General features: G+C 52.6%; 1 protein-coding gene across 5 annotated transcripts in view; it reads left to right on the forward strand.

Annotated features, from left to right (window-relative positions):
* The window catches only part of LOC308660996 (phospholipid-transporting ATPase ID-like), a 49,917-nt gene extending 36,514 nt beyond the window's left edge, over positions 1-13,403 (forward strand). For 4 of the 5 annotated variants that reach the window (XM_081315653.1, XM_081315650.1, XM_081315652.1 and 1 more), the window contains exons 19-28: positions 617-728; positions 1,498-1,603; positions 2,797-2,932; positions 3,396-3,579; positions 3,931-4,154; positions 4,786-4,998; positions 7,740-7,985; positions 8,563-8,701; positions 8,963-9,093; positions 11,400-13,403. In XM_081315653.1, the coding sequence (XP_081171779.1) occupies positions 617-728; positions 1,498-1,603; positions 2,797-2,932; positions 3,396-3,579; positions 3,931-4,154; positions 4,786-4,998; positions 7,740-7,985; positions 8,563-8,701; positions 8,963-9,093; positions 11,400-11,642 (1,734 nt within the window). In that variant the 3' untranslated portion in view covers positions 11,643-13,403. The remainder of the gene's footprint in view (positions 1-616; positions 729-1,497; positions 1,604-2,796; positions 2,933-3,395; positions 3,580-3,930; positions 4,155-4,785; positions 4,999-7,739; positions 7,986-8,562; positions 8,702-8,962; positions 9,094-11,399) is intronic. The other variant, XM_081315654.1, reaches the window with a different exon arrangement.
* The last annotated feature ends 4,841 nt before the right edge of the window (positions 13,404-18,244 follow it).

Below are 18,244 nucleotides of genomic sequence, written 5' to 3' on the forward strand. Positions count from 1 at the left end.
ATGTGCACCCTTTTCACTGTTTTAGAGAAATGGGCCTTCCTTGCAGGTGCCACCCGTCCCCTTTCTACCAGCACTTGTATGCCTTTAAAATGTCTAATTTAGGAGTTCCCTTGCAAGTGAAGACGTATTGCTCAGATCCCATCAATCTGGAGGTGTCTTTTCACCGCCCTGCTCAGTCAGAACTGTTGTCCTTTCCTTCTGGGGCACCGCTCTGGGTGCTGCAGAAGTTCTGGCCTGCAAGCCTCTTAAAATGTTCGGCTTTCCCAAAGCTACATGGCATTACAAGGGATTTTTTTTTCATTGCTTGCCTGCAGTGCAATACCAAAAGATTACAGGAAGGCCACAGATCCAGTGAAGGCTCGCTTGAGAAAGGCCAGCCTATGCTGGGCCCTGATTTGATGACTCCCTCTGCCCAGTTTGTCCTGCCCTTTCCCCGATACACAAACACAGCTAGCATGAATACTGAGTGGCTGGCCTGGCAACAGACGGCTCTTTGGAGAGGGCACCAGTGGCTTGAGAGGCTGGGCCAGGATTGTGGCAGGCGAACGATGCTTGCAGCAGGTTGGCAGAGGCATCGCACCTGCACCTCTCGGCTCACCTTTCCTTCTCTCCCTAGCTCCTTGGTGCCACCGCCGTGGAGGACAAGCTGCAGGAAGGGGTCCCCCAGACCATTGAGATCCTGGAAAGGGCAAATATTAAAATCTGGGTGCTCACCGGTGACAAGCAAGGTACCGGCTGGGGAAAGGGGTGGGAGGCTGAGGCCCAAGCTCTGAGAGAAACAGGTGGCACCCCAGAACTACCAGGGGGGGGCTTTCAGGGCACCTGGACCTCCCTGCTGGTCTTCTGTCATGACAAGAAGGGTCCTGCTCCCACACCAATGCCTTGCTTCAGAGCCCCTGCTGCCCTGCTCCTGGGCAGACGCAACATATTTTCAGGGTCTTTCCTGTTGGTGGGAGGGGAGGCAGGGGGGCTGGTGTTGCCTCGATGGGCGACCGAGAAGCCCTCCTGCTTCCAGGAGCAAAGAGAGAGACAGGCCAGCCAGCTTTTCAAGCCAATTTCTGGCCTGCTGGGAGCCAGGATCAGGAGAGGAGCATGGAAGGAGGCAGGGTGGGGTGGGGATGATGGGGAGGAAGCAGAAAAGCCGCCTAGTCTTTGAGGAACAGGAAATTGCACAGCCAAAAGTAGAAGAAAATGGGTTCTACACGTGGGCAAGAAAAACAGGTGGTGGGGCAGAGAGAAAAGTGCACAACTTGGAGGTAGCTGAGTCCGGGGAGCTAGCAAAGAATTAAGAATATTCAGCCGCAGAAGATCCATCTGCTGGGACGGTGGGTTTACTCCTTGGGCTGGCGTGCCAATTTCCCCCTCCCAGCCCCATATAGAAAGGCAACTGGGGACCAGAGGAGAGAGCTCCCTATGGGGGAAAGAAGGGGGGGGTCTTTCTCCTTCCTGAAAATAATGGACCTGGTCTGTGTGTGGGGGGGTGTCTGTTTTTTCCAGAGACCGCAGTGAACATCGGCTATTCCTGCAACATGCTGTACGATGCCATGAAGGACATCTTCATCATTCATGGCAATAGCTGGGAAGAAGTGGAGCAGCAGCTCATGTGAGAGAGAGAGCTCTCCCCCCCCCCCGTGTTCTGCTGCCCCTTCTTTCCCATGCCCATCTGGGGGGGAGGGTAGTTGTTCTGAGGGGGGGGGGAAACAGCTAGCAGAGAAAGAGGCAGAGGAGACGGGCCTCCTTGTGAGAACCTTCTCCATCCAGTTCCTGGAGGGCCTCAGGCTCTCTGCCGTCTCATTGGACATGCCAGCTGTGACCAAAGGTGGGTCTCTCTGAGGGGGAAGACCACTTCCTCCTCTCTTGCCCCTCCCGGACTCATCTTGGGTGTCTGATGGAGTGCTTCCTAGGACTCCCAGACAGGAAGGGGTCCTCTCCTTGGTGTCCCCCCATCTCCAAAGCGTGTGGGTGGGTGAGTGGCTGGGCCACCATATCAACCTTCTAAACTTTGCCTTCATACAACCTGCTTTTCTGGGTTCATCCAGCACAGTCAGATGCAAAGGTTTGGGTGGTGTTAACGGCCATCGCTGGGTCTTCCTGCGATGATTGTGTCCACCCAGCCATCTCTCGAGGGGGAACTGAGGCAGGGTGATCAGCCAAGCACGCTGGCAGAGGCTGCTTCTCAATTGGTTGGCTCATTCAGACATTTTCTGAACCAGATTGGACCCAGATTGTTGGGGGCAATTAAGCTGACTTTGTAATAATGCCGCTTGGGGTGTGTGTGAAAGCCCTAATAAGCAGGCATATACATAGAATGAAGGCTACTGCTAAGCTTGTAAGCCGCCCTAAGTCTTTGGAGAAGGGCGGGATATAAATGGAATTAAAATAAAAAAAATAAAATAAAAAAATTCCTCTTAGGTTTCTCTGACCTGGGGCCATTTAGTGGCTTAGGCAATTTGGAAACCCCACCCCACCCCCTACCCCCACCAGAGCAAATACATCTTAATGATAATAGGACTAGTAATAAGAGTGGACCATCAAGGCAGCAGTGGCTCCATTCACAGCTCAGTGGGGACATGATTTTGGCTGGAAAGTTGCACTGGTTGGGTCATGGTGCTGGGGCTCTGACAGCAAGTAAGTGTGCCTGGTGGCCTCCTCCCCTCAAGCCATGTCAAAGGCACAGTTGTTTCTGGGGGGTCATCCTCCCGGCTCCCATATGTCCTTGGCCCCGTCCATAGGAGCATCAAGGGGCACCCTGCATGTACTGTCCCTTCTCGCTTCATACCCTCTGTTCTTTTTCAGGACAGCCAAGGACAGGATACAAGAAGACCTTGATGCAAAGTCAGAAAAGTTTGAAGTCAAGAGGTCAACCTCCAGCTTATGGAACAAAGATCCTGGCACTGGAGACTACGGCCTGATCATTAATGGACAAAGCTTGGTAAGGTGGTGCCTGAGGCCAGGCCCCTTTTGCAACAGACCAGGGGACAAACTGGCGTCCTCAGCCCTCCCAGCACTTGGCCAACAAGTGGGAACTGGCAGGAATGCCATGCCCTTGCCCTGAGACCATGTCGGTCCCGATCCTGCCAGTCATGTGGCATTGAAGACCTGGAGGTGCTCCAGGTGGGGTGTTACTGCTGTTGGGGGTGTCACGGGCTCTCGTTTTGGCAACCACCGTAGGTTTCTAATGTGAGGTTTGATGCTATGAGGAAGGCAGCCATATAAATCAATTTAATAAATAAATTAAGTGCCGCTCCAGGACAGACAAAGGGCTGGTCCTGAAAGAGGTGGAGGTGTCTGGCCCCTCAGTCAACGCAGGACCATTGGCCTTTTTCTTTCCTCCAGCCTTGGGAAAAGGGCCATCCTCTCTTGCATTCTCACGCACCCACTCTGCCCCTTGGCAGGCCTACGCGCTGGAGGGGGAGCTGGCAGAATTGCTGGTGGACACAGCCTGCATGTGCAAAACGGTGATCTGCTGCCGGGTGACTCCGCTGCAGAAGGCCCAGGTGGTCGATCTGGTGAAGAAGTACAAGAAAGCCGTCACCCTGGCCATCGGAGATGGCGCCAACGACGTCGGCATGATCAAAAGTGAGTGTGGCAGGGGCCGCTCAGTTCTCAGCCAGGCCCAGGGGAGAAGCTGCAGGAGCAGAGGGAATCCGGGCATGACAAGCCAGGCCGAGGGGGCATGGAACAGAAAGCAAATCCAGCGGGTGGCCGTGGCTCCCGTGGCTGGCCCTCTCTCTGATTTTGGAGGCCCAGCAGAGCCTTGGCCTTGGATAAGCATCTTGCGTTCCCTTGAAGGTCTCTGCCCGAGTCTTCCTGTTTTTCCTGTGCCCCATCTCTCTGGGGCACAGCAGCTGTGGGGATACATGGATCAGGCGCCCACCAGCTTCTCCTGGTCCTGCTCCCTGCTGAGGGCCTTCCTGTTTGGTCTTCTAGCTGCCCACATTGGCGTTGGCATTAGCGGCCAGGAGGGGATGCAGGCCGTGATGTCCAGCGACTTCTCCTTCGCCCAGTTCCGCTACCTGCAGCGGCTGCTGCTGGTCCACGGCCGGTGGTCATACATCCGCATGTGCAAGTTCTTGTCTTACTTCTTCTACAAAAACTTTGCCTTCACGCTGGTGCACTTCTGGTACGGCTTCTTCTCCGGCTTCTCCGCCCAGGTACTTGCCTCTGATAAGACCAGGCTTCCACCGGAGAGGTAGCCGACTGGGGAGGGTAAGGGGGTGGGGGGAGGTCAGAGCATTTCCACGGCCTGCTCCAGCTAATGGCCTGTGCCCAGCAAGACTAGGCATCTCTTTTCCTATTCCTTTCAGACGAGTGGCAATTTGGTTTTCAGGGCCAGGTGTGGCTTTGGTCAACAAGTCAATTGCTAAGCACATTTGATTTGTGCTTAGATTGTAAGCCGCCCTGAGTCTTCGGAGAAGGGCGGGATATAAATGGGATTAAAAAAAAATTTCTCACATCATATTTTCAGTAAAGACAAAAAGGGCAACTAAGTGATCAGAATTCCCTGGAGGGATATTCAGTAAGGACGGGATTGGTAGGTGTGTAAGCTCACACTGTACTAAGGCAAACCAGGTTCTCTGCTGTAGAGTCGGCCTTGCAAGCCAACATAACAGTTGCCCATTTACAAAGAAGCCTATGTAGTATGTACTGACCCACAGCCAGAATGCAAAGAATTGTCCTGAGGATAGAATGGGGAGAAGAGCAGGATATTGAGAGTCACCTGTGGGCAAGATGGGTGTGATAAAATTTTAATAAATAAATTGTATCCCTCTTTGACAAAGGCAGAACACCACATCTAAGCAACAGGAATCCAGAAAGAAATACGGGCATCCCCTCTCCATCCACGGATCTCCGGATTGTAGGTTTGGTACCATTCCACTTTCCTGTCTCATGTCCTTCCCTCTTTCCCTGCAGACTGTGTACGATGAATGGTTCATCACCCTTTACAACATGGTGTACACCTGTTTGCCAGTGCTTGGAATGAGCCTCTTTGACCAGGTAAGACTCGCTCGTGGTGCTTTGGCGAGGTTTCAGGCCGTGAAAGTGAAGGAAAAGCAATGGAAAAAGAAGGCTCCCCCCCCGGGGCCCTCTTTCACGACACAGTCTCATTTATAGAGTATAGCCGATATCTTTAAAATTATTTTCTGAGCCCAGTAAGTCCTAAATTTCTCTCCAATGATCCGCTAATACATTTCTTTCTTTCTGGTGCCCTCTAGTGACCAGCCTTCAATGTCACCCTATCAGTTTATCTATCTGTCTGTCCTATCCTATCCTATCCTATCCTATCCTATCCTATCCTATCCTATCCTATCCTATCCTATTCTACTCCACTCCACTCCATATTTTCTATTCTATTCTATTCTATTCTATTCTATTCTATTCTATTCTATTCTATTCTATTCTATTCCACTCCACTCCATATTTTCTATTCTATTCTATTCTATTCTATTCTATTCTATTCTATTCCACTCCACTCCATATTTTCTATTCTATTCTATCCTATTCCACTCCACTCCATATTTTTCTATTCTATTCTATTCTATTCTATTCTATTCTATTCTATTCTATTCTATTCTATTCTATTCTATTCTATTCTATTCCATATTTTCTATTCTATTCTATTCTATTCTATTCTATTCTATTCTATTCTATTCTATTCTATTCTATTCCACTCCACTCCATATTTTTCTATTCTATTCTATTCTATTCTATTCTATTCTATTCTATTCTATTCTATTCTATTCTATTCTATTCTATTCTATTCTATTCTATTCTATTCCATTCCACTCCATATTTTCTTTTCTATTCTATTCTATTCTATTCTATTCTATTCTATTCTATTCTATTCTATTCTATTCCACTCCACTCCACATTTTCTATTCTATTCTATTCTATTCCACTCCACTCCATATTATTCTATTCTATTCTATTCTATTCTATTCTATTCTATTCTATTCTATTCTATTCTATTCTATTCCATTCCACTCCACTCCATATTTTCTATTCTATTCTATTCTATTCCACTCCATATTATTCTATTCTATTCTATTCTATTCTATTCTATTCTATTCTATTCTATTCTATTCCATTCCACTCCACTCCATATTTTCTATTCTATTCTATTCCATTCCACTCCATATTTTCTATTCTATTCTATTCTATTCTATTCTATTCTATTCTATTCTATTCTATTCTATTCTATTCTATTCTATTCCACTCCACTATTCCATTCCACTCCATATTTTCTATTATTCTATTCTATTCTATTCTATTCTATTCTATTCTATTCTATTCTATTCTATTCTATTCTATTCTATTCTATTCTATTCTATTCCACTCCACTATTTCATTCCACTCCACCCCATATTTTCTATTCTATTCTATTCTATTCTATTCTATTCTATTCTATTCTATTCTATTCTATTCTATTCTATTCTATTCTATTCTATTATTCTATTCTATTCTATTCTATTCTATTCTATTCTATTCTATTCTATTCTATTCTATTCTATTCTATTCTATTCTATTCATATGGAGATTTTCCCATGGTAAGGATTCTTAATTCATTAATTAATGAATTAATGCCAAAGTCTTAACTGAAGTCCAACTGGATTCTTATTCCACTTTTTAAAATCAGCCCTCTATGTTCCCCCCAAAGTAAACCCCGGTGTCATATCCATTCTTAACACAGGCCATCTCATGATCCAGCTGCACTTGTCTATTTCCACTTAGTCCTAACTTCCCCTCTTTGGGGAAAGCCTATAGAGAGGAGGGCTGGGGATCAACCCCAGAGGAAACAGATTACCTGGGACCCTTTCAGGCCCAGTATTAGACGAAACAATGTTGGTCACTCTGCTCATGACCCCTATTGGAAGTAAACCTCTCCTGATCCTCTGAGATCTCAGCAGCATGTTATAACATCAAGATGGGATCTTAGCAGGCTTCCTGCAAGGATTGGTGATCTGGGGAGTGGAGTAATCCAACCCTGTGTGGGGAGCCACAGACCTTCTGCCCTGTAGTATTTAGCATCTATGTGAAACTCCTGGCAGAGAAAGCCTTCAGTTCAAAGTGAGGTACCATCCGTGGCCAGGCCAGCAATGTTGTGGGGGCCTAGAAATGGTGCCTCATTATTAGGGTCTGGATGGGGAGAAAGCAGCTGAGATGAACCCCTAAGAAAGCAGGCCTGCACTCTGTCCACAAACATCTCGTCCTCTCTGAAACGTCATTTCTAGCTGTGGTTCCAGATGGGCTCAAACACACTCCAAGAGCAGGTCCATGACTTGAGGGTCTTCCTAGCCTTCCAGGACCTGCTAACAGTGGGGGGCAGCTGTGCCAGGTGGGGCTTTGCCCAGCTTTGGCAAGTATGCCAGCTGCAAATCTCCTTGGAGCAGGGACTCCTGTGGTCATCACCAACTTCTGTACTCCTGCAAAGCATTCTAAAGCCAGCCGCGTCTTCCCTCAGTCCAGTGGTTTGGTGACACTTTGCTTGGTCCAGAACAGAGCAGTCCACAGGGCTGAGTCTGGGAGGAGGTGCTGCTCCATCACAATTGCTAGTTGTGGAACAGCTTTTTTCTGGAAGGTCCACCTGCCCCAACCCTGTTGGCCTCCCAGAAGCAGGAACAAGCGTGGCCAACTCCTGGGCTTTGCCTTTGTTTGGAAGATGGGGTTAGGGTTTAGGATGGGGACTGCAGGAGCAGCGGCTGCCACCTGGGTCCCCAGCTTCCTCTTTTTGCTGCCAGGATGTGGATGACCGCTGGAGCCTGCAGTTTCCCGAGTTGTACGTCCCTGGCCAGCAGAACCTGTACTTCAACAAGAAGGAGTTTGCCAAATGCACCCTCTACAGCATATACAGCTCCCTGGTGCTTTTCCTGGTCCCTTACGGAACCAGTTTTGATTCCGTGCGGGGCGACGGGAAGGATGTGGCTGATTATCAGTCCTTCGCCCTCATGGTGCAGACCTGTCTGCTCATCGTGGTGTCGGTCCAGGTAAGGGGCTCCGTGTCACCAACTGCTCCAGTTCTGTGGGCCCCCCACCCCCAGAGGACAGGTCCAAATCCTGACATCAGGATTTAGCATCAGCCCACTCAGCTCGTGAGTTAAGCAAAAGCGGGTGTATAGTTTTACTGGCAGCGCCCAGCCTTGTTGGCTTGCGTTAATCCTTGGTTTACCATTAAGCTGCACAAAGGGTGGTGGGGGTAAGGGGGGGGTTCAAGTCTGGGAAAGCTGGTCCACCAAAACAACAGAAACCTAGCAAGGAAGCCAAGCCCCCCCCTCATTGCCCCAGGCAGCCTAAGAGGAGCAGCTCAACTGAAGAAGGGAGCGCTGAGGCTCCGGTGTGCACGAGGCATCTGAGTGCGGCTGGATCCTGTGGCTGCTGCCTGGAGGGGCTTTCAGGGCATGTGGCTTTTCTCGGCCAGGCTGGCAGATCCAGCGTGAGCGTGGGGTGGGTGGGGTGGGGGTGAAGACAGCTAGCCCCAATTCACGGAAAGTGTTGGGGTCCTGTTCAGGGAGACAGAGCAGCTGCTGCTACCACTGCTACGTCAGCCAGGCTGTCTTTTTGCAGATGGGCTTGGACACAGCCTACTGGACGGCCGTGAACCAGCTCTTCCTCTGGGGCAGCCTGGCCATCTACTTCATCATCACCTTCACCTTGTACAGCGACGGCACCTACCAGGTGTTCACCTCCTCCTTCCCCTTTGTCGGTATGTTCAGAAGCGGCAAAAAAACATCCCCTTGAATGTCAAATAGGTCCTCCCCATCCCTGGAGGAAGCTGCTCTCCCGAGGGGGGGGGCTTTGCCTCAGGAGCAGGGCAGCACCACAGTGGGAGGGGGGAGCGCCTACGTCCCCAGGGTTGGCGGAAGAAACCGGTTGCCTGCATTCGCTTTGAACCCCGGACGAAGCGAGGGCACCTCAGCCCAGCAGGGCAACTGCAACTGGGGCTGTCCATCTCTCCCCCTCTCAGGCACCGCCCGGAACATCCTCAACCAGCCCAAGGTGTGGCTCTCCATCTGCCTCTGCATGAGTCTCTGCGTCCTGCCGGTCATCGGCTTCCGGTTCCTGAAGATGCAGCTCATGCCGACCTTCAGCGATCAGGTACTCCACGTGGCCCAGAATTTGGGTAGCTGTTGGGCCCCAGGAGGTCCAGGGCAGGGCCTTCCTTCCCCTTGGCCTGGGGCCGTATGCCACTGCCGCCACCCGTCCCGTGCTGAGGCCGCTCCGAGGTTTGCAGCCGGGAGCAATGCCTGGATGACCGTTGTGCAGAATGTGGGCAGGAAAAAAAGAGGCTCTTCTTAAAAAGGGGTGCCAGCACCGCACCGTGCTTGGCGATGGAGGAATGCCCCTTTCTGCCAAACTGCGTCGTCCTACGGCGAGGGCTCTTCTGCCTCCAGATTCTGAGGGAATTTGTCTGCTGAGGTTTTCTCTTTTATTCGAGAGCTGATGGCAGGATCGCAGCCCTCCCCTCCTCCTATTTCCCCCACAACAACTCTGGGCTGGCTGAAAGGGACTGGCCCATGGCTGAGGGGGGGCTGGATCCCGGCTCTCCCCACACCCAGCCTCTGCGTGGCTCCAGCCTCTTTGGGGGAGCCTGTGGCTCTATAGGCCTGTCTTGCGAGAGGAACTGAGCAACCTTGGTTGAAAGAGGGTGTGTGTGTGTGTGTGTGTGTGTAAACAGGTTGGGTGGGCGGGTTCTCTGCCCACCACCACCACCACCGTGATTGACTTGCAGAGGGATCATCAGGAGGCTCCTTAAGTTGTCTAGAAGCGGGGTGGGGGGGATTTGGGGATATATTGTAAAATTTTGTTTTTGTAAAACTCTTTAATAAAAAAAAAAGTTGTCTAGAAGCAACTGCAGTGACTATCATGTGGTCCTGCTGCCCCCTAGTAATCATTTGGGGTACTTCACCAGTCCTGACAGGCAGAGCTGGTTCTGTGGGTCCCCCAGCCCTCCTCTTTCTGCTACTGCTGGCTTCTTAGAAGCTGGGAAGAGTTGCCCGGCACCAAGATCCAGAGCAGAACTGCCGTATCTAACGCCCAGGTACTCGGGGCAGGCTGCCCTGGCTCTCTCACTCCCAGAGCACGCAAACGCTTTTCAACCAGGGGAGCTAAAGGCTAAACGGGGTGGGGGTGGGAGAGCCCTAGGTTGTCCTCAAAGATCAGGCGCATCCCATCAGCAGGACAGGTGGGCTGTGGAGTGATAACAGGCATTAGCTTCTGAATTTTTTTGGGGGGGGGGAGAGGAAAGAAGGGAAACAAAAGAAAAGGAAAGAAGTGAAATCCCAGCCCCCTACAAGGATGAAACCAGGATGACTTCCGGAAGAGAGAGAGCCAGTATGGGAAAAACTAGGAAACTTCTCTCCTCCTCCCCCCCCCCCCCCCCCCCCGCCAATGAATGCAAAGTGGTGAAGCTGCTCAAAATCTGTCAAGGGTGAGCCAGGGAAGGGCCTGGAGTGTGATGGGGGTGTATAGCCTCTTCCTACCGACCATCTGGCGGGTGACACAATTGGGGGAGGGGGCGCCACCCACTGTGCCTCCATCAGCTGGACGCCACTCAGAAGCTTGGCCCGGGTGTGTGAGAGAGGTTCAAAGTACTCAAGAGACCCAAATGTGCAGGGGAGTTAAGTGTGTGTATCCTCCCAAACACCCCCACTCCTCCCACCCACCCCGCCTCCCAAACACCCCCACTCCTCCCACCCACCCCCCCGCCTCCCAAACACCCCCACTCCTCCCACCCACCCACCCCCGCCTCCCAAACACCCCCACAACTCCCACCCACCCACCCCACCTCCCAAACACCCCCACTCCTCCCACCCACCCCGCCTCCCAAACACCCCCACTCCTCCCACCCCCCACCCCCTACCCGCCTCCCAAACACCCCCACTCCTCCCACCCACCCACCCCGCCTCCCAAACACCCCCACTCCTCCCACCCACCCCCCGCCTCCCAAACACCCCCACTCCTCCCACCCACCCCCCGCCTCCCAAACACCCCCACTCCTCCCACCCACCCACCCGCCTCCCAAACACCCCCACTCCTCCCACCCACCCCCCGCCTCCCAAACACCCCCACTCCTCCCACCCACCCACCCGCCTCCCAAACACCCCCCCTCCTCCCAAACACCCCCACTCCTCCCACCCACCCACCCGCCTCCCAAACACCCCCACTCCTCCCACCCACCCCCCCGCCTCCCAAACACCCCCCCTCCTCCCAAACACCCCCACTCCTCCCACCCACCCACCCCCCGCCTCCCAAACACCCCCACTCCTCCCACCCACCCACCCACCCCGCCTCCCAAACACCCCCACTCCTCCCACCCACCCCCCCCCCGCCTCCCAAACACCCCCACTCCTCCCACCCACCCACCCACCCCGCCGTCTCAGCTGGCCTCTTCTCTGCCCTAGGTGGTGCGCAAAGTGAAGCAGCTCCGCAAAGCGCCCGGCCCGCCGGCCCTGAAGCGCTACCTGCAGCGCAGCGCCTCCCGCCGCTCCGGCTACGCCTTCTCGCACCAGCAGGGCTTCGGCGACCTCATCACCTCCGGGCGGAACATGCGCCTCAAGGGCCCGCAAGCCGGCTTGGTCTCTCTCGCGCCCTACGCCCAGAAGTACCGGCCGCGCTTGGAGATGACAGAGGCGGGCGCTTCCTAGCCCCTCCGGCGGGCGACCCTTAGGGCGGCTGGGTGGGGTGGGGGGCCGGAGGGACCCTTGCTTTCGCCTGCGGAGATGGGACTTGGCCGGCCGCGGAACGCTACGGACAGCCAGCGGGGGCAGGAGGCGGTGCGGACGCGGCCCCCTCCCCGAGACCCGGCAGAAAAAAAAAGAGCAGGCAGGGGGAGGGGGAGCCGCTCCCCCACAAGGGCCAGGCTGGCGAGGGGGCTTCTAGCAGGCTCAGGGCGACAGACCCCCTTCGCAGTTCCCAGGATTCGACCTCGGCAAAAGCTCATCCCCGGCCCTTCTCCTGAAGTCTTAACGCTGACCCGCCGCTGCTTCTGAAGGCTTCCCGCGCAGAGGAGGGGGGCTGAAAGGGGCCCTGCCTGGGCAGAGACCACCACCACCCCGGAAGGCCGGGTGGGCGGGCAGGTCTCCCCCGTCTCCAGCCCAGGAGAAATGGGGGGGGGTAGCGTTGCGCACGCTGCCTGAAGAAAGATACCACCTAATGGACCCAAGCGGAGGGAGCGGGTTCAGGTCCAGCAAAGGCCTGCGGGCTCCTGGCTCAGGAAGATGGAAGCCCCAGAAGAAGCTTGGAGGGGCCCCGCAACTGTTCTGGATGCATCACCTGCTGGTCAAGTGGGGAAGGAAGCCTGGAACAAACTCTTCTTCCGACTCCTGGGCTGGATGTGCTACTTTCCACTTGCTAAAGAGCCTTGGTGTGTGTGTGTGGGTGTGTGTGGTGGGGGGGGGCGAGGGAGAAAGAGGCTGCCTCCTGAGATTTGCTCACCTAGTCTGCAGAAGATGCTGGGCCCGCTGGGCGGTCTGTCCTCCTGGTCCTACACATGCTGTGACCCATAGCACAACTGGGCTGTGGGGCCAGAGTTGGTGGCTTGAACTTTGGGGCCTCAACACTGGGTCAAACTGGAGGCCGGAAATGCTGTTGGCAACCAGCAGGTCGTTCTTGTGGGGTTCTGGCATCTTTACAACCTTAGAAGGTTGAGGGCCATAACGGGGGGGGCTGGTAAAGGAGCCCCTCCCAGCCAGCCCCCCTTGACACAAGAAAATCTAGGATGCAGGAGATAGGCACAAATTGGCCTAAGGTTGACTCCAGAATCGGGGTGGGTGGGCTTGGCGACAGGCCCTTCTATAATGAAGCAAGGATGAACAGGCAGGATGGCTGGCTGGAGGGGGGCAGGGTAAAAGAGATGTATTCATCTTCTGGGCTAGAGATGCCTTGCTTGCTGGAAGAAGCTACAGTCCCCTCCCTCCCCCACCCACTGCTGGGGTGGTCAAGCATCCATCTCTCAGCAAAGCTCTCCAGCATCCCGGTGGTTTTTTAGTTGACCAGGCCACAAAGCTCTGCTGCCCAGGCCACTCGGAGGGCAGGCACCCTACCTAGTGCCCTCCCTTTGGGGGGCATCCCTGGGGTGGGGATGCTGTGAGGTGGGAGCTTGCTGGAAAAATTTGTCCCACAATGTTCCCCTGCTAAGGTACCTTCCCCCCCCCCGCAAGCATTTCTGTTTAATTCTTAGAACAGTATTGCTTCATCCAAAATTATTGCATAAGACAGTTATGGAAATTACGCTCAGCCAGGATTAGGGAACGGAAGGGATATTATGCCAGTCAAATCTAAATCCAGTGTTGTAATTTTTTTACGCCCATATGTTTATGCACACAGCAATTGAGGCTTGCTGAGGGTAATATATTTATAATGTTGAGCTCTTAAAAAAATAAATAATATAAGGGAAGTCTCTATTATTTATTTGTCACATCTCCAAATAATTGCAAGCACTCTCGTCTTTTGATGTATTTGAAAATAAAACCACCCCAACTACCCCTCTGCATCTTTCTATTCCAAAGTAGATCCTGGGGTCTCTAAAGGCAAAACTCGCTTCTGAGGAATTGCATCATTTGTTGCTCTTAAGTGCCTTTGGGGTGTTTCCCCCCTTAATTTTTTTTATTCTGCTGCTCTTAGCCATGGGGGGGGGGAAATCAGCTATTTGTGGAGCAGCAAAACTGACCCGGCATGCAGTTAAAGCTTTGCTGGCTGAAGACACCCAGACGGGCAGCAGAGAGTTTGTGGTTTCTGGAACAGCTGCAGCTGCTGCTCTGTCTCACTCATTTCGCACGGCAGGAGCCCCTGAGCAATGCTGGGACTGGGGTTTGTTTCCCCCCCAAAAATGTCAATCTCACACCAGCCCTGGGGGTCAAGAATGGCTTGGAGACGGACAGCATCTTAGCCTGGGGACTGAAGCAGCCCCTTTCCTGGTTGGTAGAACTTGTGGAGCCATTAAGCACTCCGAGGAATCCCCGAGAAGGCGACCAAGAGGGGAAAATAGCCAGGCTTCACCTGGTGCATTGTGCAGACCTTCCCGTTCCAGTTTGGGAAGGAGGAGGCCGCGGTCCAGTTTGCCAGATGCGTCTCTGCGGGCTGGTATGCTACAGCTGAAGCATTCCCTTGCTTTATTGATTTACCCACCCCCACCCCCAAAAAAGCAATTAGATTTGTCTGTTTACTTTCACAAAGCCCAGATAGTTCTTTGTATTCACCTTTTCCGGGTGCTTGCAGACCAACCGTTTGATAGGCTGTTCTAGGATTTTGCCAGGTATGGCTGTCAAGCTCTTATTTATTTATTTATTTATTATTTATTTTTAATTCCATTTATATCCCGCCCTTCTCCGAAGACTCAGGGCGGCTTACAAGCTTAGCAGTAGCCTTCATTCTATGTATATGCCTGCTTATTAGGGCTTTCGCCCGCCCCCCCAAGCGGCATTATTACAAAGTCAGCTTAATTGCCCCCCACAATCTGGGTCCTCATTTTACCTACCTCGGAAGGATGGAAGGCTGAGTCAACCTTGAGCCTGGTGGGATGCGAACCTGCACTAATTGCAGGCAGCTGGTGTTACTTAAGGAGGCATTAGCCCACTGCTCCACCAAGGCTCTTAGTCTTCATGTCCTTCTTTTTCCTTGACTCTTCACTGAACTCAGAGATAAGAGATGCTGCCTTGCAACAGCTCTACGAGAGTTGGTTTGGCCCTCCCAAAACAATAAAGAGATCGGCAGGACTTAAGGATGACACACCTTTCTTACCGGGTGGGACTGCTGTCCCCAGATTACACCATAATAAACAAGTCAGATGATGGAGATGCCACCAAGAGCCTTGGTGGAGCAGTGGGCTGATGCCTCCTTAAGTAACACCAGCTGCCTGCAATTAGTGCAGGTTCGCATCCCACCAGGCTCAAGGTTGACTCAGCCTTCCATCCTTCCGAGGTAGGTAAAATGAGGACCCAGATTGTTGGGGGCAATAAGCTGACTTTGTAAGAATGCCGCTTGGGGGTGTGTGTGAAAGCCCTAATAAGCAGGCATATACATAGAATGAAGGCTATTGCTAAGCACATTGATTTGTGCTTTAAATTGTAAGCCGCCCTGAGTCTTCGAAGAAGGGCGGGATATAAATGGAATTAAAATAAAAAATAAAATAAAATAAATAAACCTCACTTTTTGGCATTTTTTTTTTTTTGGTTAGGGAAAAGGATCTTCCCCAGATTTGCCAGCCGTCTCCGATTCTCCAAACAGATCCCGAGCTCAGCAATGCTCGTCTCTCGAAGGGAACAAAAAAGAAGATATGATTTGGTTCAGACCTTGTACTTCAGACAAGCATGGCTTGCTCTATAAACCCACATCTGGCCAGGTTTATACTAAGGCAAGCCAGGAATTGGAGCCAAATAACAAAATAACAGAAGAACAGAGTTGGAAAGCTCTTTGGAGGTCTTCCAGTCCAACCCCCTGCTCAAGCAAGAGACCCTATAATGTTCTGGACAAATAGTTGCCAATCTCTTCTTTAAAAGCCTCCAGTGTCAGAGCATTCAAAACTTCTGGAGGCAGGTTGTTCCACTGGTTAATTGTTCTCACTGCCAGGAAAATTCTGCTTAGTTCTAGGTTGATTGTCTCCATCCGTTGCTTCTTGTCCTGCCTTCAGGCGCTTTGGAGTTGGGTGCTCTGCGCCACCTCAAGTTGCAGGTGCATTTGGGGGAGCATTTGCACATGTCTGTCCCATTTGCCACTCATTCCGGCAGAGCCACTAAGCCTACAGAGAGTGGCCCTTTTGCCCAAAGGAGGCGTTTCTCCCACCCTATTTCTGCAGAGCCCACCACCCCAGAGAACCCTAGCTAGGCTGCAAGGAGGGTCAGGCTGTGCTGCCCCTCCTGTGTTTTAAAAGCCAGGGCGCCCCGGTTCGTTTAAATGCCCTGCCAGGACTTGCTTTGTGCTCCTTTTTTTAATTTTTTAAATCCGATGGCTTTTTAATCCGCTGACAAAGTTTAGGCTGTTTTTTTTTTCCAGGGCCCAAATGCCTTAAAATAGTGCTAGTGCTTTTCCTCTGGTTGGAAGTTAGGCACTATTATTAGATTTGGAGCGTAAATCTTTTGGCAGCCTGACTGCTGGGTGAGGAACGCGCCAAGCATGCGGCTGTGGGTTTTTCTGGTTTTTTTTTAAGGCTTTAAATATCACCTGACCTGATGTTGTTGGTCTAGTTACAGAGCTGAGGCTTGCTCTGAGTCAGAAACCCAAAGCTTAAGAATGTTCTTGGAAGTCTCTGAGAGGAGGAGGGGGGCAGGGGGGGGAAGTGCTGCCTCCCTTATGGAGCGGCCAAGAGATGAGATGGAGTCTCCCACCTGGCCTTAGCATTGCACAACATTCCCACCTGTCAGAAGATTAAAAACTTGGCTGCCTCCTGGGAGCATCTTCTCAGGAGCACTCGACAGCAAAAGCCTAGGACCAGGAGTGGCTGCCACCTCAACCTGCAGAGAAGGCCAAGGAGGCCGAGGTCTGCAAGGAACGCCAACCCCCCAAAGGGATTGGCAGGTGCTAGGCAAGTTGGAGAAGGTGAGAGGGTGACACGTACCAGGGAGCAGGCTGATCGGGCCCTCCAGGAGGAATCACAGTTGTTGGAAGAGCCACGGCCACTGCTGGTCCTGCCCTCCATGGGTCTGCAGGCACACGGAGAGAAAGCTGGTGCTTTGGGCTCCTGTCCGGGGCTCAGCGCTCCAACATATTCATCAACAGAGGAGGGAATGGAAGAGTTGCTTGGCCCTTTAAAGGGTGGTAATAGGAAAGTGAAGAAATAATGACCTTAAGCACCAGGCAGGGGATGCAACTGTTGTTTGGATTTGTAACCTGTTGGATTTCCACACCCAAAGAATAGTCATAAATAGCTTCATTGCAGCTTGGAGGAAAATATCAAGGGGGGGGAGGGGCAATGGGCAGGGAAGGGATCGGGGGTCCTTGTGGATCCCATATTAAACAAGAACCAGCAATATGGTGGTGCTGCTAAAGAGGAGGATGTTGTTGTGCTCTGTTGGGACGCATTGGTAGGACCCTAATTCCAACTCAATGGAAGAAATTGTTCCTCTGTCTCTTACCCGGATTTGGTGTTCTGGCCAGCGCAGACCAAAGACAAGGCAAAGAGGGGGTGAGCTTGGAGAGAAGGTGGAGAATCTGGACCGAGCAATGCCAAGATCTGGGTATGTCAGCCAGCAGAATGCTGAGCCAAACATCTGAAGGAAGGTTTTTCCTACGCGAAGGAGTATATTTACTCACTCTGCCCTTGGAAGGAGAGCAGCAGAACCAGCAGGCCTTAATGGGAGATGTTTCCTGATGTTGACAACCAGCGGTGGAGCAACCGCTTGGTCCCAGAAGCCCTCCTTCCCCTGGCATTGGGTGGTTTGGGCCCCAAATACGTCAGCAGATTTTGCAGCAAGCAGGGGATGGGACTGGATGATCTCTGCGGGCCCTTCCGCTGCGTATGACTCCAAGTGCCTGGAGGGTCCATAAAGGCACCGGGATTGTAAGATGGTCTCACGAGGTCGATGATTCGTTAAGGTGCTTCCAAGTAAAAGGCATCACGCAGGAATGCAATCATTCAAAGCTTTATTTAACGATAAATAGAAAGAGTTCCCTGGCATGGAGGCATCCATGCCTGGGTTGAGCTCATGGATCAGCAAGCAAGCAAGCAGAAGAGAGAACAAAGAGAACAGAGAGAGCAGCCCCTGAGCAGAGGTTTTTATGGGGGGGGGGTCTCAGCCCCTCCCTTACCAATTAACTCTCGCCAATGGGGCTGCAGGGGCCGGGGACCCCTGACCCATCAGTGGGAGCAAAGAAGCCTCTTTGCTCCCATCTGATGGACCTTTTTGGGGAACTGCCATGGCTGGCACAAAAACATCTAACAATTATGGAGGGGGATGCTCAGCTGGAAGACGAGTCCCGTCTATAATGCTGGGGGTGTTTCTATAGGAGACGAGGAAGGAAGGGGACACAGGGTGGGAGGGTCACCGGCCACCACCCCGGAGCGGCGAAGAGACCGGGCTCTTTCGTGGGGGCCGAAAGCGGGGGCAGCATCGGCGGAGCGAGCGACGGCCCGGGCCTCCTCCTTCCCAGGCTCGGAGCCGAGAGGACTTCCGAGCGGTCGTTCTGCCACTCAGCCCCGGCGGCCACGGAATCGAGGCTCCCCGGGGGGCTTCCAAGGCGCTCTGCGGAGGTTGCGGGGCTTGGCTGCCGCAGGCTTCTTTGCGCCGATGATGCATCGCTCGCATGCCGGGGT

The sequence above is a fragment of the Vipera berus genome, assembly GCF_964194415.1.
Source record: "Vipera berus genome assembly, chromosome: 2".
NCBI classification, from domain to species: domain Eukaryota; kingdom Metazoa; phylum Chordata; class Lepidosauria; order Squamata; family Viperidae; genus Vipera; species Vipera berus.